The following is a 25,511-nucleotide window of genomic DNA, read 5'->3' on the forward strand; positions in this document are numbered from 1 at the left end:
TGACCGAAAATCCATCAACATATGCTCTATCACGTATAAATGGCCAAATATGCCACAGTATGCCCTTAAAAAGCACATTAATTCAATTAATTTCTTCATAATATGAATTTCTATATACATTGTATTTGGGGAACACATCACCTTTACCAAAAGAAACTTGTACCGAATTTACATTATGCTGGAAAAAAAGGTTCCGATTCTGCAGCGGAACCCAATACAACCGATTAGAATTTGTGGGTCCCTGGACCTTCAACAGCCCTCACTTATATCACTGGGTGATATTGCTTTATACTGTAGCGCAATAGTCTAATACGGATAAGACGAGGCGATCTTTAACAATGGAATGAGTACATTTTTTTATTGTCATAGAAATGAGGTTTCGTGCCTTCAAAATTTAATACTGTCACGGTTGGATTAAAATATAATTAAAATTAGTAAAAATGTAATTCTGACAAATCCTATAAAACTGAGCTGTGCAGATTTGCTAGCAAAGAAGCTGCAGGACGTTTAGTGGAAAGATTGACCAAGAATGGATTTTGGTTTGGGAATGGACCTGTGCACATGCAAAAACACAACTGGGGATGCCGAGACCCAGAAGGTCAACTTTTCATCTCCGGAGATCATAGGGATGGAACCAGCCAAGAGGCTCGCCCTGCTGGAGGAGTTCAGCAGAAACATGACGCTGGATCGGTGCATCCAGCTGACCAGATACCTCTCCTCTGGGTTCGAAATGATTGCCTTGTTTCGGATCTTCCTGAAGGAAGGGGAATACGAGAACGCGTTCATGCTTTGCAGCAGGGCGGTCGAGCTGTTCACAAACAAGCTTCAGGGGTTTCCAGCGTACGAACAGAATCTCACGTTGAGACCGGAAGTCACAGGCTCGCTCAATGTTCTTGCTCAGAAGTTGAAGCAGACACTTCTCAGCACGTACGAGGGTGAGCATGACGCTTACGTCAAAGGAGACAGCGCCAAATCTATTCTTCAGAACAGGCAGTACTCCAATGTGCCGACCAAGGATATTGAAGGCTTCGAAAAGATCTACGAACAATATTGCAAAGACCTTTTCGTCAAAACAAGGGCTTTGGCGAGAGCAAAGCCTGAAAGCAACAACCCAGGATTCCAGCTAGAATCTTTGTACCTCAAGCACGATAAAGAAAAGCGCCATCCCATCATAATTCCTGATAAGTTATGCAAGAAATTCTTGCTGTATGCTGCTAACGACACGGAAAGGAACATAAGAACGCTGGCATTCTTGTGCGGACAGTTGCAGAAGGATGGTAGCATATACGTCAGACATCTTGTTTTCCCGTCGCAGGAGCAGACGCCGCAAACCGTTGACGTGGTTGCGGAGCGAAGAGATATTGTGTCCATGTTCTTGATGACGAGTCAAAGTTACATCATAGGCTGCATCTACACGTTCCCTGCTGAGTCAACCTATGTGGCGAGCGACGATCAACACCGGCTCTGCAACATTCAAAAAGTGTGCCCATCAGCCATTGCAATAGCGTGCGCCCCTAAGTACAACAAGATATCATTCAACACCATGACTGATTACGGTATGAAGGTTGTCGGTGCCTGTAAGAACAAAGAAGCTAAACATCACCACGATGCAGACAAGGACAAGCCGTTGTACACAGAAGCTAAACACTACACGCTCGTACAGTGCGAGACTGTGAAAGTTACAGACATACGTCAGCCTTATTTCACAGGCTTATCTGAAGATGAGCTTGTAGCAATCAACAATTGAACAATCACAAAACCTGTACAATTGCACACGAAAGATTTTAGGCTCTTTCCCAACGACTAAAGGCAAAACCAATACCGTGTTCATTAATTCACTATTAAGTCCAATACAAAATCCTCCAATTCTTGTAGATTCTTGTAGAATCCTCCAACTCAACAAGTTGGGATTATGAACCATTTCTGAATCTCAATAAAGTTTTGCACTTAACCCTACAAAACTACCTCTCTTCTCATTATTTTTTTAAATTATATACGTTTAGCGAATATTTTATGAAGTGAATGTTTTGCATTGTATGTGTGGGCGTTTAAGGAGTAGAGAGGCAATTTCCCCCTAGGTCTTTCTCGCTGCGACAGCCGATCACTGTTGCCAATTTCGCTCTTTTGGAGCCAGATCTGCTCTTTCGTGTACTCGTTTGGCTGTGAACTGTGGCATCTATGTGATGTGCCCGACTATGATGCCACCACTGGCTCCGGGCCACAAAGACCAACTTTCACCATGAGTGTACATTTTGCACGTGACGTGATAATGTTATATTTGCTGCGTCACCGACCCCCCCTCTTACCTCCTGAGGTGAAGATGACATAATATTGCTATCCGGAAATCCTATATTTTCGATTTCATATGAGCATCAGTGGATTACTGAGATGGGTGATGCTGCATGATCTAGGCGGTGAGAATTAAGAATAAATTGCCATCACTTTAAAGCTAACAGTAATAGAAGCGCCCCCACCCCTCTGACACCCAACATTACCCTAGGAGGCACTTTATGCAGCCTTCGTTAATCTAGATCCTTTAAAGTAATCTTTAATGGTGAATTTTAGCTCTTTTATGCACATCAGGTTTGGCAACACTGCCAGAATGGCCGTAGGAGGCAAGGAGAAATGCATTAGGCTTATGGGACAATTATTTTATTCGTTCTCTCGGGAATATCAAACATCCAAAGACGTAGAATAGTACATGGACGGAAAAAGGACACGTTGAACTATGTCATAGTAGTAGGAAAAAAAGATAATCCCATTTGATTAGCCGTAACTTGAAGTTGAAGTAGATTTCCCATAAGGAATACATGGGATTCTGTAAATACTTATTAATCATATTTTTCAAACATCGTGTCTAGCTTACTAATCAACTTGAAAAACAGTTTCCACTTGTAACATGGAGAGAAATTCATGGTCTTTTGCATGCTAGTCCCATTCTTAAATAGCAGTGCCCAATCCGACGATATTGAAATAAATGCACAACTGGTGCGTAACTGTCCCTCTTCGCCTTAACAAGTCTGTATTTAGGAGATCTCCAGAAAATTTTGAAAACAAGAAATACAGTGTGTTCCATAATAGTGTTTACACTCTTTGAAAGTTAATAACAGAGATACTATTAAGATAACGTGACTGGACTTCTTGTATTTGAATCTCCAAAATCTACATTGAGTGTGTGTAGGCATTCTGTTGTTTTGAGTTCCATCACAGCCCACCAGATGGTAGGTATTTGTAGCAGAGGTGTGCAATTTTTCTTTGAAAGTGTCAAATAATCACCCAATTTAACACCGTTATATTTCTTTCTCTGGGAAACTAAATATCGATGTGTGATCCACAAAGCCATGGTCACTGGATGACGCTACCTGAGCTGCACTTCCTGTGGAAACCATATCTGCTGTTTGCTGATTTGTCGATCTGTTCTACAGCATTTCAGACAATGTATTGCTGGTAGTGAACATCTATAACTTTAAGGTCTGACATGCAAAAAGTTTATACTTGCCGTTATTTGTGTTCCCATTCAAAAAGTGTAAACTCTATTTTGGAACACTCTGTATATATAAAATGTAAAAATATAAAAATATATATTTCATCTGACATCTTGGCCTAACAGTTAAAACTAAACTTGTATATATCATCTGTGCGTGTGGTGTGGGGCTCCAACATATATAAATCCGAGTCTGACGTTGGAAACGGGGGGATCGGGGGCCAAATCCCACCAATAATTCACAAACATATTTTCCAAGGGAGGTGAGGGAGAGACGACATTTTCCTGTTATTACGTCATGAATGATCGTTCTTGAAAATGGTTATACTATTTTTACAAACGGTAAATATTCTACTTCAGTTATCCCACAAAAATACTCATTTGTATGTTTGGACGTCGGTGAAATATATTTTCACACTACTGTACGTATATTTTGCTGAAAATGGCTTATTTAAATAGTCTGATGCAGTTATTACATTTGAATTGTTCCCGAATTTGAATATGAAATTCGGAAATGATCTGATGTAGTGTGTGCTTCAATTCTTTTACCACCATTAATTCATAGCTGATATGCTACAAACTACAATGTGTTTTTAAGTCCTGCAGGATTCTAAAAAAGCTCTAAGTTTAAAGTAATTGGTTTATTCCATCCATAGGCGGAGTTTGAGCTTTTGCTTTGGGGGGACCAGACTCTGGGAGAAGCATATGATAAGCCTGAGGGTTATTGAATATCCCCTAGTTTATAAGGGGTCCGGAGGCCTTCCCCCGGAAATTAAAAAAAAAACAACTTAAAAACACTGAGTTTTAGGTCTTTTAGATTTGAAAATGTTAAATATCCTCGCTTGTCAGTTTTAAAAGAAGCAAAACAGTACGATTATTGCATTTTGCATTTCATTATTCTTTTATTGATACAATACTCGTATTACTTTAAAAAAGTTAGGGTACAAGAGTAAGCTTCAGAAATTTTAGAAAAATTAAATTGAAAAGTTCTTTTGATGCCTCAGCAGTAACTGTTGACTCAACACAAAGTCCTTTTACGTTTATCTTTCTTCAAACTGTACGCATCAAACAAATCGTCCAAGTCCCGCTATTGCGGCGGAATTACCGCACATGCCATCATGCCAAACGTCAAGATTTGCGATATGGCTTCATAACAAAAATGTAGTAACTGAACTTAATCATGTGTTATTTTTTTTTGTCTTCTTTAAATTGGAGAACTCCACCTATGATCCCAGCGAAATATTGTTTGTTTTTACACAGAGGAAACTTTAAAATTTTGTTCTGCCCACACTGCTGAATGACGTGGGTGCAAGTGATCACGCGATCACGTGATTCCAAGGTGGCGTCGATGCAGGAAAAAGCTCAGTGCGTGTTATGGATCCAGGTGTATGCACAGAAACTGACACTTCTTGATGACCTGATGTTCAAGGTGCGTGATGTGATTCACAACATTCCGGACAACCACCGTCAGAACTGAATTCTCTTATTCAAACGAAGATTGCAAGCTGTGTCTCTGGAAAGCTAGGCACAGGACGGAGCGTGTGGAGCTGCGATTTTTTTTTTTAAAAAAAAAAGTAGTTTGTTAAAATATAGCATATTGCCTGAATCTCCTCTACGGCTGTTCGAAAAAGTCGGGATAGAGATTGGAAAGCATAATGTAGTGATTAACTTCGCCTTACAATCAAGAAGTAGAAGGTTCGATTCCCTGTGAAGGCATATTGACAGTGGTTCAGAATCTACTTTAGTCTAGACTCGATGAGATACGCGTATCTGAGAATGATGGCGCTTTTGTCTCGAAGGTCAGAAACCGGTGGCGATGGGACACCCATTGAAAAAGTCGTTCTGGCAGGCCATAGCCCTCTTACATGTTTTTTTTTTTTTATCAACGCTGCTTGGGAAAATTATTTGCTACTTCAATAACAGTCTCGTAAATGTTTCTCGCATTATATGGATCACATGATCGTCACTTACTATTTATTTCTTTTTAATGCTGACCTCCGCTACGGATTGGTTATAGCAGCGTGCTACGACAAGGGCTTCAGGTTCGAATCCCCGCCTGGGCATACGTGTTCTTTGTGAGTGTCCCTTCGTCAATGTCATCATTTCATCGCTCATCCTCATCTTCCCAATTAGCCAAATATGGCAGAAACCCAAGTAAAATAAAATAAATCTATCAGTCAATTATTTTTTAACGCATCTATGCATATAATTCTTCTTCAACACTCAACATTATATTAATTATAATACGATTTAGAAAATGATGAAATGCTAAATGTGAACACGGCCACCTTTCTGTGAAACACACCAACAAGAAAATTTCAGAAACATGGATTTTCTCAATACGTTTGCACTGTCCTTTGGCCCCTTTTAAAAGTAGGCAGTTCAGTTTTCATGAAAGAAACTTTCGCCTCAATATCCCTTTCCTCAAAGTAATAAAATACTTTCCCTCTCTGAATCGAGATTGGTGTGGGGCACATCCAGCAGATAACACTTCGCAAATAGCGGTTCCTCCAAAAAGATGAAAACACCAAACTTAACAACCAACTTACATGCATTATTTCCAGTTAGAATTCGAATAATGACTACGTTGATAGGTTAGGAGGCCAGGTTTACAGGTATTAGCAGCACATTTTAGCGGCGTGTTAGCAGCTGGGTGTGCCCCGCGCACGGCTCACTCTGAATCTTCCATGAAAACGCTACTTCAACACGTTCTGTGCGTCCACTGCCTGCTTCGTCACGCGCTCGTAAACGATCGGCACTCTTCGGACGGCAGAGGCCGGCCTCACCGTGTACGATACAGGCGAACGCACCCTTGAAATTATGTTTTATATTACGAATCACATAAGTTGTTATGGGACCAGCTGAGGCACTCTCAGACGGGTCTCGCTGAATGCGCAGATCGAGATCCAGGCAGGGTTGGAAACTTCCAGCAATTATCGGAAGACCTAGAATTTCAGTTTTATTTTATTAAGCGTCATTAAAAGAAATTATAATTAATAAAATAATCCTTACTAGACAAATATATTAAGGTAGGCCCTCATTATATTTTGTATTAATGAAGTATACAGTGGCTGTATTTTATTTAATAATAACTGAATATTGCTCTGCGGTGACCAATGAGACTCGCAGGTACAGGGGCAGTGTTAGGCAATGACAATATTTCACAGCACAGAGGAATAAAATCACATTACGGCCGTAGATAAACTGGAAGGATATATTCTTTATTTATTACATATATAACGTAAATATACTTCGAACAAATGTGAGTATTTCGCCGGGCTATCGACGTACCTATGGTCGTATAGGCCTAGCTTGTGCCCCAATACGTATACCACTCCAAGATGTATGCACAACACCGAGCAGTTGTTTTGAGTTTAAATTCTGTGGACGATCTGCGGTGAATGTCCCTTTCTCATGCGAAATCCTCGCTTTTATGTCTTTTCAAGATCACAGATTAAATACAGATGAATCACTTACTAATTACGAAAGGATGCTAGAAACAAAACTGACATCTACACAAGTTTAGATTACAAATTCACACAACACATTTTCTCAAATATAAAGATGCATTGAATTACTCAAAATAGAACATAGAATGCAATACATATTATAAACGAGATATATATTACAAACAAGGTGCAATTTACTTGTAATAACACAAAAATTACACTTTCTTTCACAGAAGAATATATCACTGACATATGTATTTTCAAGTGGTGAAGTCACACAAATAAGGAGCATATCAACCTAAAGGTCTGGGCACTAGTTATCATGCAGAAACAGAGATTCTATAATGATAATTAACCCTATATTACCCGTGCCGTACGAGAAACGTACTTACCTAAGGAGGGGTTGCCTCACAGGCCCACCCTTTTTCTTCCATTAACATTAGAAACCATTTTCTTATTGAATCACTGATTCTTTAGTTGATTATACATTTGCAGTTATTTATTAATTATAATAATTACAAAAATTACCATCATTAATAAGAAAAAACTATTATTGCATGAGTGTCAAATATACATTGCCTCCCCGATGGCGCAGTGGTAGCGTTGTCGCCTTGTAATCAAGGGTTGTAACGCTCCTTTGGTGAATAAGGGTCGTTACATGGAGTATGTAGCTGAAATCCTTATACACTTGAAAATAAATAAAAATTCAATATGCTGACCAAGGCAGTAATTTAATTTTATTATAAAACCTAAACTAAACGTAACGTTTCAACCTTCTAGCAAGGTCTTCTTCAGACTCTGCACCAAGTACAAATGTAACAAGCGTTACGTATCCCTCATTTTCATTTTCGAGTTACGTTATGCTAGGCAGCCTGGCAGGAAGTATGGGAAAGTGTTAACTTCAGCGCCAGCTCAGCAAAAAGCATTCGCCAATATTTGCAAAGGAAAATTGATGAGAGAGAAAAAGGGGAGGAGTTTTGATCAGGGTGAATGAAAGTTGGATCTGGCTCGAGAGAGAGGGGGGGTTGGTCTTGGGGTTTGAAGAGAACAGGAGAGTGGTTCGGGAGTAAGAAAAGGGGGTTTTGAGTTTTGGAGAGAGGAGAGGGAGTTTGATTTTGAAGGAGATTTAGGCTGGATGCAGACTTTTAGAAACTTGTTTGGAAGTGGAGTGCAGCGAAGCTACGTGACAATTTGAGGCGAACTTCAGCAAGCGAGTGAGAGTTACTTTAGAAATCCTTCGGTCCACGCTTCTAAAGAGAGACAGGTAATATGCTTTTATAATGCCATCCTTTGCCAATGCAGACTTAAGGTCATTGTAACCCAAATCTAGGGAGTTGCCATTTTATAAAGGATTCTGTAAATTTAAGTTTATTCAGGTACCTCCTGCAGTTAGCAGATGCAGCCAAGCGAGAGCTTACGGGCTACCGCTAATCCCCGATTGAAGAATAATTACTTTCATATAAAGGGCTCCAGGTTCGATCCCCGAACCTTTCGAGGTTCATACGCTTAGTAAAAGTGTGTCACAAGACGCAAGATACAAAAACAGGACGATTTATATACACAAACATTACTCCCCTCCAGACTATTAGAAAGTTGTTCTGGAACATTCTAGCAGGTGGCTTTCCCTTGTCAACTGTACTTTCACCTAAAAGGCTAAAAATATTAACTTCCATATAGAATGTGTTTGGACTCTATATCCCACGCTCTTTTTCCTTCATTCTTCTTCCTTCTTCTCTCCTCTTTCTCTCTTGTCCTTTCCACTCTTTCTAACACCTTCTTCCATTCTTTGTTTAACTTCAGCCCCCCCCATTCCACTTCATTGTGTCTTCTTCGCGTTTCTTCTCTATTTCCTTGGCCTCCTTCTATTTTCTCACTAGTGTTCTTTTTTCCCTTCCTATCTGCTTAGCCTCATCCCACTCTATGTCATGTCCTGTTTCTCTCGTGTGTTTAAATATCGAATTTCTCTCTCTCTTAAGTCGTACATCATCCCTATGTTGTTTCAACCTGACTTTCAGCCTATTTTTCGTTTCTCCTATCTACACACTCTGACATTCTTTACATTTCACTTCGTAGATAATCCCTTCCTCTTCCTCTTCTCTGTTTTCCTTTTTCTTGTTTGCATTCTTCGCTATTCTTAAAATGCTTCTCCCCCCACCCCTTCCTGTAAGTTTTAATTCCCGCTTTCCTAAGAACTTTGCATATCTTCTCTGTGGTCTTCCCCAAACTCCTTATTCCAAAGCTCCTCTCTTTTTCTTTCTCTTCCAATTCTCCCCTTCCACTTTTCTTCCTTCTTCTGTTTATTGTTTATGTCCAGTCTATCCTCCATCTCGCAGCCATTCTTTTCCAGCTGTTTACATAGGCTATTTATTTTGCCTTCTTTTTCACTTTCTTTCGTGCATATTTTTATGATTCTGTCCTCCATATTCTTTATAAAATGTATTTTTGTCACCTCATTTACATCACTACTTTTGTGGCAGAATACCCCTGCTGCACACTTCTTCTGATGGCAAGCGGTTTCAATTTCTTGTCCTCTCTTCCTTTTCATCAATATATCTAGGTAGCTTAATAGCGGGTCTTAGACGATTTGATTGATGTGTACAGTTTGAAGGAAGAAAAACGTAAAATGACTTTGTGTTGAGTCAACAGTTACTGCTGAGGCATCAAAAGAACTTTTCAATTTAATTTTTCTAAAATTTCTGAAGCTTACTATTGTACCGTAACTTTTTTAAAGTAATACGAGTATTGTATCAATAAATAAAATAATGAAATGCAAAATGCAATAATCGTATTCTTTTGCTTCTCTTAAAACTGACAACCAATATACTAATTAATATTTGTTTACTTAACCGAGGAAAGTTAACATTTTTAAATCGAAAAGGCCTATAACTCAGTGTTTTTAAGTTGTTGTTTTTTTAATTTCTCGGGGATAGTTTCCGGACCTTTTATAAGTTAGGGGATATTCAACGACCCTTAGGTACATCATATGCTTCTCCCAGAGTCTGGCTAGCCCAAAGCAAAAACTCAAGCTCCGCCCATGTGTGACAGTGTGAACATCCCGTGTCGCTTGTCTCATTGGTTTGAAAGTTTCCTTACACTCATGTCGATGGCACTAAGAACGTTTTGTGGGGTTCCCCTTGTCGTTTCATGCAATCATCATCGCCGCGATTAGTTTCAAGCGGAAGAAAAGAGACAGTAAATATCAAAAATAGAAATGCTTCCGTGTGTATATCTTTAAAAGAAATGATGATAATAATGAACCTAATTCAAACACAAAAATTTAGTTGCCAAGATCATTCCACGCGTATTTTTTCTCCCGTATTATTAACGAAACTATAACAAGACTTGGTTGACTGTCTAGAATGTTTGTTAATATCTTCGCGACCACTGTACCAAATATCATAACAATTATCACTTTCATAGAAATGCTTCATGTAAACGAATCAGACGTTGCAGCGAAAACTCCATTTACTTGCATTATAAGCAGACGAATACCATGCACGTGTACCGACACCAGCGTCTCTAGCGGTATCATATTCTAGTGGAACCAGCCAGAGATACCAGAACAGTTGCTTTTTTCACACTACGTTATTCAAGGCGCTGTAGTTGTGGGTCGTATATTGAGATATATATTAGTATTACCGTGCAAATTGTCCATCACCATGTTTGTCAACTTGATTTGACCCAATAAGAGCTTCAAGAATTAAAAGAAAACTCAAAACAAGCTGTTGACAACTTCTGCACCAGCATACATAAAAATCCATCGCTTAAAAACACATAGGATGCAAGAGACAAATTAATGAAAATAGTCATGGACAATTTGCACAGTAATACCACAGATAAGGGTATATACCCTTATTTGTGGTAATACTCATGGATCCCACTGTATCTGAACATCCAGCAGCTAATACTGAAGGGAACAACAATGAACGTTTGCATGGAAATACCAATTATGAACAATTATTATCAAAGTTAAGCTAAAAATTTAAAGTATTTTCAAGTTCAAACCTGGTAAGGATGACAAAATCCTTAACTCCCTCGGTAGTTTGGAGATCATGGAGATTCTCGTATAATGTAAGTGCAAGGTGAATTAGGAAACAGAAATTAAGAATGGAAACCAGTTCTCTAAGAGGTGGTGATAACCAGATGGTGAATTTCTTCTGTTCAGATCTCGTCCGCATGGAGCCTGAAAAGAGATTTGCCCTGCTGGAAAAGTTTAGCAGTGTTGCAGTATCTGACAGTGACATATCAATGCGACGATACTTTCTTTCTGGGGTTGAGATGCTAGCTTTGGCACGCACTTATCTTGAGGAAAAGAAGTGCGAAAATGCGTTCATGCTGTGTGCCAAGTTCCTTGATCTGTTCACCAAAAAGTTAACGCAGCATCCACACTATCAACAGAACCTGTTTGCTCAAGAAGTCCTCGAGGCGGTTGCTTCGCTTGTAGCCAAGTTGAAGGAAGTTCTGTTAACCGCCTTTGAAGTGGAGCACCTGTACTATGTAAAGTTTGGTGACGCCAGACTGCTGCAAGAAGACAAAACATACTTCGACACGAAATGTTTATCGTACAAAACATTCGAGATCGTGTTTCGTAAACATTTCAGCCCGCTCTTCGTGAAGACAATCACCCTCGAACGTACTCGAGCTCATCCGGAAAATCCCGATTTCTACCTGGATTCTCCCTACTTGGAGCACGACGGGGATAGAAGATTACTCATCACCATTCCGTCGAAACTCTGCCGGAAGTTCTTGCTTCACGCTTCGGACTGCACAACGGTGAACGTCCGAACGATGGCCTACCTGTGTGGCGGGTTTCAGCTTGACGAAAGCATCCACGTCAAGTACATCGTGTTCCCCCCACAGAAGCAGACCTCCCAAACCATAGAATTGCGTTCGGGGGAAGAAAGCAGACTGCTAGAGTTCCTACGCGTGAGCCAAACCAAAATATGCGGCTGGATTCACACATTCCAAGTCGAATCGCCAAGCGTAGCAAGCGACGATCTTCAAATACAATGCGTCATACAAAGGAAGTGCCCATCTGCAATTGGCATTGCGTGCGTTCCAAAGTTCAACAAGATAACCTTCAACGCGCTGACCGAGCAGGGGATCAAAGTGATCAGCTCTTGCTTCGCGAAGGAACGAAAACATCACCACAATATTCAGAGACCTCTGTCGGTAAAAGCAACAAACTATGCCATTATCGAGTCGGGCTTCTTGCGGGTAGTCGATATCCGTGAATCCCACGTCATGACTCAAGCAGGCGACCAAAATCCAACTCAACAGGCAAAGGGTGGAAGGAAATAGATATTAATTTTTACTCAACAAACATCTGTAACTTCTAAGAGAATACAAAGATAATCATATCCAAATTCAGTTGTTTTTCGCCAGCCCCCGTGGCGCAGTGGTTAGCACATCGCGCTACGACGCCAGGGGTCCCGCAGGGTTGTTAAAGGTCCAAGAACCCATAAATTCTAATGGGTTCTATTGGGTTCCGCTGCAGGACCGGGACCCTTTTCATCGCACAATTTAAATTCGGTCCGTGTTGCGTTTTGTTTCATTGAAAAAAGGTTTCTGTATAGTATTTAAATTGGTCCGAAAAAAAGGTTCCTGGATCTTATTTAAATTGAGCCGGAAAAAAATATTCCTGGACCGTATTTAAATTGATCTGGTAAACTGTTCCCGGACCGAATTGAAATACTTTACAGATAAATAGGTTCTTTACGGTCCAGAACCCTTTCACGCTTGCTGATTTTCTCTCCTGGACCCTGGTTGTTGGAATCCCGACCTGGGCATGGATTTTTGTGAGTGTTCATTCATCAATTTCATCATATCATCACTCATTCCCATCTTCGCAAATTAGCCAAAAGAAACGGAGTAAAATAAATAAAATAAATAAATAAAAAATAAATAAACCAAATCCAATTCAACTACATATTACACAAATAAAATTCAAAGTACATAATTTCTTGCACATTATTAGACCCCGAAATTTTATGTAATATCAAAGTCCAAGATATAGCTATACATTAATATGTAACACTAAATGATAAAGTATGTAGCTAAATATGTATTATCAAAAGAATGAAAGAATATGTAATATTAATACCAATCGATTATGTAAGCAATTTCAAGAATTCTGCAAAAACAATATTTTATTTGAACATATTTAACATAATTTTAATTACCTAAGTTGTTAAAATTTAAATTTGTATCAAATGTATAAACTCAAAAAAGCACAGCAACGTGTATATATTTAAGAAACCAATTTTGTCAACTATTAATTACTTTTCACATCGCAAATTATTGTATAATATGTAAAAATTTAAGTGAGCTCCTTGTAACTTTGGAAACAAATTCTGAAAAGAAGCATCTACAGAAAGAAAAACCGAATGATAATGCATAGCTACTTTTGTACAAGGGAAGATATTGTGTAACTCGCTACGTACAGGAAAGTAGCTTTTTTGCCCATCGATGCCAAGTTTCTAGGTGCTTTGCCTAAACCTAAAAGCGAAAAGAAGATATGTAACCAGAAAGGGGGGGGGGGGGGGAGAAACTCGAGCATCCTTCGATAAATAACAGTTCCAGTATTATTATTATTATTTTGGTCTTCAGCCTGTTTGTCGACTTGGCAGTCAATTTTAGGTGACTGTAAGAATTAAGCATCTCATTGATTAGAAAATACGACAACACATGAGCTACAAATTTTCTTCATCATGTTTCAGAGATCGAAAACATAGGTAAAAAAATAAATATAGTAAACAAATACCGAAATATGTTGTTTTATGTAAAATAAATGAGCAAATATGTAAAATATGTAATATCCTGGCAAATATGTAAAAATATGTAACATAAAACTGATGTAAAATCAGGTCAGTTATATAATTGGTTGACATTTTCCTATTCAAGGTATGTATCTAGAAAGGAATAGAATATGTAATGACATACAAATCCGAGCTCTGTATATTAGTAGCTCCTTGTATACAAGGTGTTTCAGAAATAATTGAGGGGTTACAAAAATTTATTGCAAGTAAACTATTGAACTTTCGTTAATGAAACCAGTCCAGAACGATCGAGGAACGCAAACATTTTTTTAACACCTACAAATGTTCAATGTATGCACGACGGGTGAGACGGCACGCATCAACACGATATGAACGAAAACAGTTTGTGCGTGCACGTTTCGTTAAGCTGAGAGCCACTAGGTGACACTCAAATCGCCCACATCACTCACAGTGTTTTGTGCAATGTTCCCCAAGATAACAGGACCTTGCGCCCTAAGGGAGCGTATCATTGCAGCTATATACAGGGTGATCCAGAATTCCTATTACACACTTCTAGGGGTTGTAGAGGGGACTTAGTAGATCAAGTTTTGATAAGGAACCCATGTCTGGAAACGTACCGTTTTGGTACTACACAGATGACAAGATCACATAATTTCACATCTCCCGCTTTACCTGCGTCACTACAAGAGCTGCTCGATGTGGCGACCATCCCGCTTCACGGTAGGCAACCCACAGTGAGGATGGCGATTTCTTCAATCACTTGATGTCATGTGTGCTGCTTCCAACGTCCTCTCTTTACACCATATGTGGTTCCAACTTGATGGCGCACCAGCACACATTTCCCATGACGTCCGACAACATCTCAATCAAACATACGGGGACAGGTGGATAGGTCGCGGTGGACCAACTCCTTGGCCACAACGATCGCTGGATCTAACTCCTCTTGACGTTTTCGTATGGGGTTACATGAAAAGTCTTGTTTGAGACTCCTGTAGTGTCGGAGGAAGTTCTGGTTGCAGCAGACACGATTCAGCACACGCCAGGTATTTTTGAGCGTGTGTATGCAAACATCCTTCGGAGGTACAGTCATGGAAAAAAGTTCTTCCCCATAAGACTTTAATGGCAGTAAATAATGCCGGAAGGGTAAGCAACACACATTACACCATTAGGTGATCGGGTGATTCTGTCTGTCTCAAGAGCAACTCGTCTTTCATGCAATACCCAACAGACACAGGAAATATAGGAAAGTCACGTGACTTGTCAGGTGGAATGTTGTTCGTCAGAAAATCGCCTTTTCTCAAGCCAGGTCGCAGAACCAAAAAGAGCTACACGTTATATGTCCGAAAATGATTCGCCTAAAAACGTTGAACGAAACTCTAAAACAATTCTTGCCTTAATTACATAGTCTACTATACTACTATATGTGCCGCAGTAGCTCAGTCGTTAGGGCGTTTTATTATCATTCTAGAGATCTGGGTTCGATCACCGACGGGGGAGAATCGGGATCTTGTCGGCCTGTATTGTCTTGCTCAGCGTCGTATAAAGTGGGTACCTGGATGAAACTTGGGGGTTGGGGGGTAAGGCGGCCAGGGGAGTGATGCTGATCAGATCATCCTCACTTTCTGCCTGATCAAGAAAGCTTGGGCTCCACACCCCCTACACGCCTTCATGGCTTGCTGTAAAGCACAATGTAGCACTTTGTTTTTTAATTTACTATATACATCCCGATTTTGTCGGAACAGAACTTCCCAATCACTACGTGGGCTTTCTTCCAAGTTCCGTAGGGATCTGAATAGGCTCCAATTTTCTTGACACAATTCATACATGTTATATTTCGTTATAAGAACAACAGCCGATATCCTTTGTGTGCGTGTGTGTGGGGGGGGGGGCTATAATTCAAACATGTGAGGTGATCCTTTTCCCACTACTCCATTCTCAGAAATAAATCTCAATTCCACACACTGAAAATGTAGCACTTTCTACATCTTAGCATGCAAATATCTAGTAGCAAAGTAATGTGTGGAAAGAGAAAAATTAACGATTTGTAACGGCACTCTGGAAATTTCGTAGGTTTTTTTTTCAATTTGAACTGACATTCATAATATTCATTAACGATCGCAATATTGACTAAATAATAGCTTAGTCGTTCTGCTATATACTTTCAATTCTTAATTAGCGTAGTCACCGTAACTCTCTCTCTCTCTCTCTCCCTCCCTCTCTCTCTTGCCTTCCCGATGGCGCAGTGGTAGCGTCGTCGCCTTGTAATCAAGGAGTCCCGGGTTCGATACCCGGTGGAGACACATAGTGGTTCGGATACCACTTTAAACTGTAGATGCAGTCCCGATTAGCCTTACTGTGCACAAAATGGACTTAAAATACCAAATGAAAATAAAAATAAAAATTACCGTAAGTCTCTACAAAGACAGAGGATCCAGGTTCGAAACCTGTTGAGGCTTAGACGTAGCATTGCATTCGTATCATTACCCATCATCTTCATCGTCGCGATTATCACAAGAGGTAAAAATGCGACACAAAATAACCCAAACAGCTTGGAATCAATCTGAATATTGGTTACGTTGGATACGTGGTAGAATTGTCTGAAAAAATAACTTCCTGTGATGTAATAGGAATTTTGATTAGAGACCATTTGTATAACACATATCGTTGTTGCAAACAATAAGTAGTTTCACGTTCACCACACTCCTCGGTTGTTTAGAAATCGTAAGGAAGAAGGATCTCTAAATTTCCGCTTTCACATATCAATGAAACTTTAACGTAAGTTCAGTGTAGGTCACAAAAGAGATTTACATATTGTTATGATATCTTTTAAACATCAAGAAATCTAATTCCAAAAGAATACACGATACTGCTCCTTATGTTCCAATAAATATTCACCATTACTAATCCTATAGCGATGCAGCCCAATATTAGGCCCTGGCTTATCTACCGACTGCTGGCCTCCCTCCCACGCAGGCCAACAAGGGGGCGTGGAGATCAGCAGCCAGATTAGTGGAACGTGTGGTCGGCCCGACCAACCCCCAGCCGTTGTAGGACGTCGCGATGGTGGGTTGCCACCGGCCCTATACACAGGCCCAAAATTCCCGGAGACTGAACCCGGGATCGAACCCATGCCGTCCCGCAGCCGCCGTCCAAAGCAAGCTGCCTTAGCCGCACGGCCACATAGGAGGACAATGTTCACCATTAGTCTGGCGAAAAAAAAAGTAACGAAGATTTCAGAGCTTCCTTGAGCAGAGATAAGGTGCCTGCTTGTAGCAAGCAAGCACCAACTGCTTCGATCAGTGACCTTCACTGCCAGAGTGACTCACGGCAGGCCTGCGCTCGTTCCAGTGTGCGTATAAAACAGGTATTTTATTTCGTTCGTTACAATCCACAGTTATATCAAGCTAACATTCTAATATTTTCGTAAAATATGTAGTAAACAAGTTGTATACATTATGGTCTTCCAGAGTGTTGTTGCCTGCTATTTACATGCGGGAGATGGGGGTGTTGTAAACATTTCTGAACCCAAAGGTCGAGCACGAAGGAAAAGTCGTGTAAGCATTGGAGGTAATAACAAGGTAATAGAACTTGAAGGAAATGTTGGAATAAATTATATTAGAAATTGAGTAAAAACAGTTGTCATCACACATAGGGCTATCAGATCACTCTTCAGCGGAAAGTAGGACAAATTGTCTCAAAATGTTGGACACGAACGCATTTGCAGTAAATATAATAAGTTACTAGGACATCTTAGCATATAACGAGAATGTGACACAACTTCAGCTCAAAAATTAATGTGGAAGTGAACGGTTGAGTTCAAAATTCCTCAACTGCTAATTAAAAGCACGGCCGTATGTTATTTCAACTTATGTATGCAAGACAGAACGTTTTTCGTCGGGACGGAGCCAGAAAGGGAAAACAATCCATGAATTCGGGAAGAAAAAGTTCACAATTTCGTAAATAAAGTCTGGAAGTTCTTGTTTATTGAAATGTAAAAAACTAGTATTCACTGGGAAAAAACAGATTTGTGTGCCTTATTTCTCCAATTTCTGGAATGAAACAAATGATCCATTTATAGTATCGATAAAACTTCACAAAGCATTTTTATACATACTATATTCGGACTTTTCCGTATCTAGAAAATCGGGAAGTAAATTCTGAGCTGGGATTGTAATTGTTTTTGCGAACATCCAGTAGCAACCATGCACACTCTTTGATTTAAGCATATTTCTCCAAGGAACCACGTTATCTCAGGCTTCCCTCAGATTTTCTGTTTCTCCATCTAAAGGTGCGTATACATGTGCGAACCGAACCGTTCGCGAACCGCTTGTAAACCACTTGTTCTCACCATTGTAACGTGGTTTGCAGCGCCCGGTGAACTACTTGTGAACCGTTCGTGGCGATCCATCTCCTGTCGGTTTTTCTGACGAACACAATCGCGTTCGCGGTTCACACTGGGGCGGCGTCGTGCGTAGTTCGTTGCTTTTGGTCTACTCGCGAACCTCCAGATTTTCTATTGGTTTTGTTGCAGTTTTTTATGTAATTATGGAGTGGTCATAGGAAAATGCTCTAAAAAGTATTGGTATTTATGAAACCAATCTTTACTCTGGGATCCTAAACATATGGACCATTTAAAAAATATATATAAAAGAAGATGCCTGGAGGGAAATAGGTGCCGAGATGAATATTTATGCGGACAAATGTGACTTCAAAACCATCATAAGCTTCGTACCAGTGCGTTTTTTATACAGGTTGGTGTGCCACCAACGTCGTTGTTTCCTCTTCTTCTTGCACAAACTAGCCATCACTAAAGCTGCACCACTCATAACCAAAATCGCACACTTTTCCTCACACGAAGACATGATGACAAGATGAACACTAAACAAATGATTGCCGGTGGTTCGCGGTTTGTCATGGATCGTTGGAATTTCGCTGTAAGACTAATTTCAGCGAACGGTTTACAAGCGGTTCACAAGCGGTTCGCGAACGGTTCGGTTCGCCCATGTATAAGCATCTTAATTTGAAGTTTCTTGATGCCCAAAATACATATAAGACATTTGTGATTTCTTTCAAATTCCTTCCGTAGGCCAGACACAACTGTAAAATGAGTGATAGGATTAAATTGATGAAGGGGCACTCACAAAGAAGACCCATACCCACGGCGGGATTCGAACCCAGGACATCAGGTATCGTAGCGCACTGTGCTAACCACTCCGTCACGGACGGAATTCTTATAGCCCTAATCGTTCCACAAGCATTTTTCCTGTCTTTAACTACACACGAAACATAAAGGACAATCACGTAAATAAACAGGTGCCAGTGTTCACACTCTAACCTTAAGAAAAAAACATATGCATGTGAAAATGCATATAATATTTATTTTTAGGTATTTGTGATTTATTATTGTATATTAAAGAAATATATTAGTGATAATGACGGAAGTAGAGGAACATTTCTAATGAAACACTCATGCCTTATGGATATTTGTATTTCTTGACGAACAAGGTTCCGAATTCGAGTCCCGACCAAAATGGGTTCATTGTGAATGTTCATTCATGTGTTTAATGTAATCATAAATCGTCGTCATGAATAATTTAACTTCAGAGGAAGAAAACTGAGGTAATTACTAATAAAAACAATAACAAAACAAATTTGATCTTAATGCCCTGTCTTTGCGCTAGATATTCCATCACGGGGACTGGCACTTTACGTAGGTGCAAACACGCTTCGTACAAATTGATGATATCGCGATTACATAATGGATGTGCAGCCACTTAACTGGACCCCCAAAATTCCCATTTCATTACTAAATTCTAAATTAGCTTAATATCACATAGTTTACCTATTCATAATATTCGCCGCTTTGGTGCACTTTGTGGATTGTTTCGTTGGTTGGTTGTTTTATTTAATGTTGCATTAATTAACATCAGGTTAATCGCGGCAGGCAAAGTGGAGGAAAAATGACAATGAAGCAGAACGAGGGAGGCCCTTGGATCTCAATTAAAGAAACTCTTTCTAAATGCAACTGAGTCGCTGCATGAAATCGCTGAAAATGTCATTTATTAATTTCTTAATTTTGCTTATTTTATATTGCTTTTCTAGCACTTGCGTCAACAAAGGCGATGAGGATGGTTAATGAAGTTATGAAATGGATGATAGGACATGATGATCCATGCCTTACACAAAATTCTAAGTTAGGACTAATGAATATCAATTCGTCTTATGATTTGTCAAGTAGTTGTCTTTAACTCCAATCTTTTTCAAGGAGTTCTGGGTTGACATCATGTGTGTTGCCCGATGATGATTTGATGAAATCCACCACTTTAGTGACCTTTCTTGACATAGACTCTAATATCAGTAAAGAGAACATTTCATTACGAGTAGTTGTTGTTATGAAACCAATTCCTGAAACTTTTCTAGATGTCTCACGGCACCCAGCTGCTGTTTGTTATGGCTGGCTCTGGGGGTATGACTCACGCTGCTGTCAATACTCAATCGTTCCCGAGAAGCCAGGTTCACCAGGAAAACCTAAGCGATAACTTTGATATTTGGGTTGCATAGACAACAGGCTTTAAGATGTTACGATCTCGTAGTTCACGTGGCCCATAAACTACTTTCTCTGACTGTACACTGTTTGCAACGAACTTCATGGTCTCCACATCGAGCGGCTCTTGTAGTGACACAGGTAAAGCGGGAGATGTGAAATTATGTGATTCTGTCATCTGTGTATTAAGCGACGTTTTGAAAGTAGAGAGACAAGAAAAGTCTGTATTTCCTCTCAATTTTCTAGACGAGACTGAAATAAATCTCTGCAAAAGCAAACGGGACGATCTCGTTCGAAACTCTGGTATTTATATATTTCATATTTTATTTATTTATTTTATTTTACATATTTATGTACGAATTTTATATATTTGAAGAAATTGCTTAAAATAAATTTAAATTACTATTTGTCTTATCCAGACATATCAAGCTTTTATCTTTTTGATTTTTCCAAATAAGTCGTATATTTTGTTTACTGTATTTTTAAAGTTAATCCATTATTGACAATTGCGAGTCTGTGCTACCCGGTTCATCCATTCAGGATAAAGTTCCATATTTCGACGGTTCGCAGCGTCGAAACAAGATGTAAAGCAGAAAAACGTTATTAAGAAAAGTTTTTGCTTTAATTGAGTATATACGTTGTGAAACTTTGAGTGGTGACGCAATGTATGTGTTGTTTATACTAAACATTTCGTGGGTCAGGACGAGATATGTCGCCTTGTAATTAAGGGGTCCCACATGCACAGTGCTTTGGATTCCACTTTAGACTGTAGATCCAGTCCTAATTATCCTATCTGAGCATGAAGTGAATCTAGAATAAGTTTTAATAAGTGGAAACCGAAAGGAAAATAAGCACAAACAAGAACGATAAAGACCTCACCACACAAGAGACGACTCGTCGCATCGCTATATAATTCCTACGTGAAATTAAATGTTTCATAGACATTAAATTAGGGATCAATTTGTGATTTTATTGAAGAGAGGGAAGACTTATCTTTACCTATGTATTAGGTTTACTTAGAATTGGACATTAATTGCTTAAAATCTAATTTTGATATCGAATGCAACACAAACACAACGTCACTTTAAGTTAAACTGTAAAGTCAAATGTAAAAAAATTACATTAGTCAGATGAATGCACGAGATAAATGAGACTCACTGCATGTTCTATGGTTTGCCAGTTGGCTTGTCTCAAAGGCATTGTGATACTTAGACTTGATCCAATCTCTTGCAAATTTTTCTACATGAAAGCAATGCACTGGAGTCTAAGGAAAGGAAATGTAGGTTAGGTTGTGGCATTGAACCCTCTTTCACATTCGGGTATAGATATTGATAGATTTTGGATTGGATTCACAAGATCTTTGGAGTGAGATGGGATTCTTTGATTGATTGATTTGGTTTATTTTACGTCGCATCCGACACTTTTGGCTAATCGCAAAGATGAGGATGAGTGATGATATTATGAAGGAACACTCACCTAGGCCGGCATTCGTCGCAGCACGCTACGTCCGACAAGGAGGCCGGTGAGGTGAGAATGTCTTTTGGGTTTTCTCTGTATGCGAAAACATTTAACTGTGACGCGCACATGCTCTTGCTTACATTAAAGTTCACCTTTTCACATAAACGAGGAATTGACATGTCACCCTAAAAGACACGCAAGTATCTGCATTTAATAATACTGCATACGAAAAGAAACCTTCATATTGTCCACCAAAGAATGAAAAGAAAAAACTTTCGAGCGTGTGGTTTACCTTGTTTGTTCTGAGATCTGAAAGATTTCGGTTTTGTACATGAAATGTATGATACCACAGATAAAGATATATATATGTCGAAAATGCAAAAGAAACGCAAGATAAATAAAACCACATATAAACGATTTATCTCGTTGCCACGCACAGAATATCTGTGGTAAATTGCTTGAGTGTTCCTTGAAAAAGTACTCGTTTTTATGAGGTTGTTCCTTCAGCAACCTCTTATCTGTTAGGAATAAGTATAATAGTCATGTCTTTTCCAGAATCTATTCTTTACATGGATGCACATCATTCTATTGTTTCCTAACCGCTAGTAAAGTCACACCATCGCGGTTAGTTCTCAATGCCGAAGCACTGAGGCAGAACTGAGGCTTCGCAGGTGGAAGGTTTTCTCCGAATCCATCACTTCAGGGCAATGGTTCCGGTGAAGTCAGGCTTGACAGGTTTTGAAATTTAGCAGTGTCATCTCTTGTCTTTTTGTGGAAGAAGAAGTGGAAGCAAGATTTCGATATGTGCCTCTCAGCGCCTCTCAACGTATTATTCCTTAACTTCTTGCGAGGGGTCGTTCGCAGTGCACCGGTTTTCCTGCCTTAGATGAAGATCTGATTATATATCTTTATCTGTGATGATACTGTAGTACTTTCAGTGCTTGAAGAGCGTCATAAGGTACAGCTAATTATATTACAAATAAATGCCTTGTCAAATGTTTTACAAATATTCCAAAGTTAGACCTCTTACGAGTTGATCGGGAACAATCTCAACTCATTTTTTGTTCTGTTTTATAATACAACGTCCCATACATGTCTGAGAAAATACCGTATTAAGTGCGTTGCTATGGGACTTTAAAATTAAAATGAACTGAACTGAATGGATTACGTGTTTTGAGTCCACTTTATGCACAGTAAGGCTAATGGGGACAGGACCTACAGTTTAAAGTCGGATCCGAACTACTATGTGCCTCCACCGTGTATCGAACCCGGAGCCCCTGGAACTCTATAAGTATGATGTATTCAATAATATGATGTCTATATCCAGTGCGTTGGAGATGTATGGTTGGGATGGCTCAAGATAGAGGAGGGGAGAATACTCCTTACCCCCTTTTATCTCACCCTGCATTAAAATGAATAGATGTATATTTGTTTGCAATATTCACATTTCGAACTCTTGAATTTCCGTTCCATTAAATTCAAAATGTTCCCAGTATATGCATTTAGCGTACGAACTAAGGTCTGGACCTTACGGTTGGCAACGCTGCGCTTTCACCACTCGATTTTCCTCCTCCTTCGCCGCCGATATGCGCGGCCCTGCTCTACTGTGAGCTGGGACTGGGTATAGTTTCATCGCTACAGCCACATAGTGGTTCGGATCCCACTTTAAACTGTAGGTCTAATCCCGATTTGTCTTACTGTGCATAAAGTGGACTTAAAACACCAACTTAACAACAACAAATATTAAACTTCCACACAAACAAAGGTGTCACGATTGACAAAATTGAGGCACGGAGCGTCATCAAATTCCTGCATCTCCAGGCGAAAGAAGCGAAGCAAATTCACGATGAGATGAAGGCAGTGTACGGGGAGAAAAGCCCATCCTATGAGATGGTTTCCAACTGGAAACTGTAGTTCCAAACCTGTCCCATGCTAATTTCCGATGCCCCTAGGACAGGGAGACCGTCCTTCACAAATTATGCCACATTGATGGAGGACAGCCAGGAGGATCACAATTGAAAGTGTGATGTCTGTAATCGGTGTTAGTTAATCACCAGCTGCACCTTCATAAAGTGTCGGCACGGTGGATGCCACGATTGCTCACCCCTTTCCAGAAGAGGACTAGAGAGGAAGCAGCACTAGAGATGTTACGCCGCTGTGAGCTGCATGAAGAGGATTTTTTCAGCAGACTGGTTACAATGGACAAAAGCTGTATCTACCTTTATTGATTGATTGATTGATTTGTTGTTTTAAGTCCACTTTATGCACAGTAACGCTAATCGGGACTGGACCTACAGTTTAAAGTGGGATCCGAACCACTTGTGCCTCCACCGGGTATCGAACCCGCGACCCCTTGATTACAAGGCGACATCGCTACCACTGCGCCATCAGGGAGGCCCCGTATCTACCTTTATGACCCAGAAACAAAGGAGATGAGCAAGGAGTGGAAACACAGCTCCTCACCGCTCCCCAAAAAGGCAAGAGTGCAAAGGTCAGCCGGTAAGGTGATGCTGTCCGTTTTCTGGGACTGTGAGGGATTCATCCTGATGGACTACCTGGCACAGGGTTACACAATCATAAGTGACTATTATTGTGATCTCCTACCCCGGTTAAGTGAAGAATTGAAGGTGAAAAGGCTAGAAAAGCTCACGAAAGGAGTGCTGCTATTGGCAGACAACGCACCAGCCCATTCTGCCCATGTATCCATTTCGAAAACAGTTCAATTAGGATACGAAATTTTGCCCCACCCTTCATATTCTCCAGATCTGGCACCGAGTGACTTCTTCCTCTTTCCGGAAATGAAGCGTCCACTCAGTCCCAAAATGCAGTGTTCTATAAAACCGGATTACACAAGGTGCAAGATCACTGGCAGAAATGTGCCATCAAGCATGGCGACTATGTGGAGAAGGCCTAATACCACCATGATTTCGTACTTGTCCAAAGTTCATTCCTTCCAGGTGATTGCATGAACTTTTTGATACCCACTCGTACATTAGTTTCGCCTGCGATTTCCGTGTTACTTTTGTCTATCATAATTTAGTTTGGTTTGAGTTGCTGTTTTAAGTCCACTTTGTGCCTCCACCTGGTATCGAACCCGGGACCCCTTGATTACAAGGCAATGACAATACCACTGCGCCGTGGGGGAGGCCCGCCTATCATAATTAAATGCTTCGTTCTCAGCACAGCTTCACTTTTGTTATAGTTCCTGGAATTCACAGCGCATTAACGATATGTAAAAATATCACGTAATTTAAACGTTTCTTCCATACCAGCACTGACAACACGCTGCTATTACGTACTACTACTGAATGTAAACAAAGATTTATCCTACATAGAGCGGCCATATTGGAAGCGACACTAGCGCTCAGGTGGTAATTTTAATTGCAAATACTTTCACCTCGAAATTTGGTGTAGAGGAATCTTATCGCCGTTATTAAAGGATATTGTACTTTCAAAGAAAATTAAGAATGTGGTATTTTCAAGCCGATGAAAATTCCAAGCAACTACGGGCGAGGGGGCTCATTCCATGTATATTATGTGTGTGTGTTTCTTATGTGTATGTATGCATGTATGTGTGTATTTAATATATATATATATATATATATATATATATATATATATATATATATATATATATAGCCTAAAATAACACTAAGGAAATTTTCAATCGGTGGGGCACACTATATATGTCCCTGTTTCGTGTCCATCAATACAATAAAACAATGAGATGGAGAGAGGTTTCTCTTTCCCGACTGAACTTGCATCAATGGCGGTGATTGGGTTCCAAAACCGGGGGG

General features: G+C 39.9%; 2 protein-coding genes across 2 annotated transcripts; both read left to right on the forward strand.

Moving 5' to 3' along the window:
- Positions 1-386: 386 nt before the first annotated feature.
- On the forward strand, positions 387-1,946 carry LOC145981290 (STAM-binding protein-like A). Its single transcript, XM_083114464.1, has one exon. The coding sequence runs from the start codon at positions 530-532 to the stop codon at positions 1,745-1,747; it is 1,218 nt and encodes a 405-aa protein (XP_082970590.1). The 5' UTR covers positions 387-529; the 3' UTR covers positions 1,748-1,946.
- An 8,960-nt stretch (positions 1,947-10,906) lies between these two features.
- On the forward strand, positions 10,907-12,248 carry LOC145981337 (AMSH-like protease). The gene has a single exon (XM_083114553.1). It carries the CDS (start codon positions 11,041-11,043, stop codon positions 12,232-12,234), a length of 1,194 nt encoding a protein of 397 aa, XP_082970679.1. The 5' UTR covers positions 10,907-11,040; the 3' UTR covers positions 12,235-12,248.
- Positions 12,249-25,511: the final 13,263 nt, after the last annotated feature.

The sequence above is a fragment of the Lepisma saccharinum genome, chromosome 29 (assembly GCF_977018435.1).
Source record: "Lepisma saccharinum chromosome 29, izLepSacc3.1, whole genome shotgun sequence".
Taxonomy (NCBI): domain Eukaryota; kingdom Metazoa; phylum Arthropoda; class Insecta; order Zygentoma; family Lepismatidae; genus Lepisma; species Lepisma saccharinum.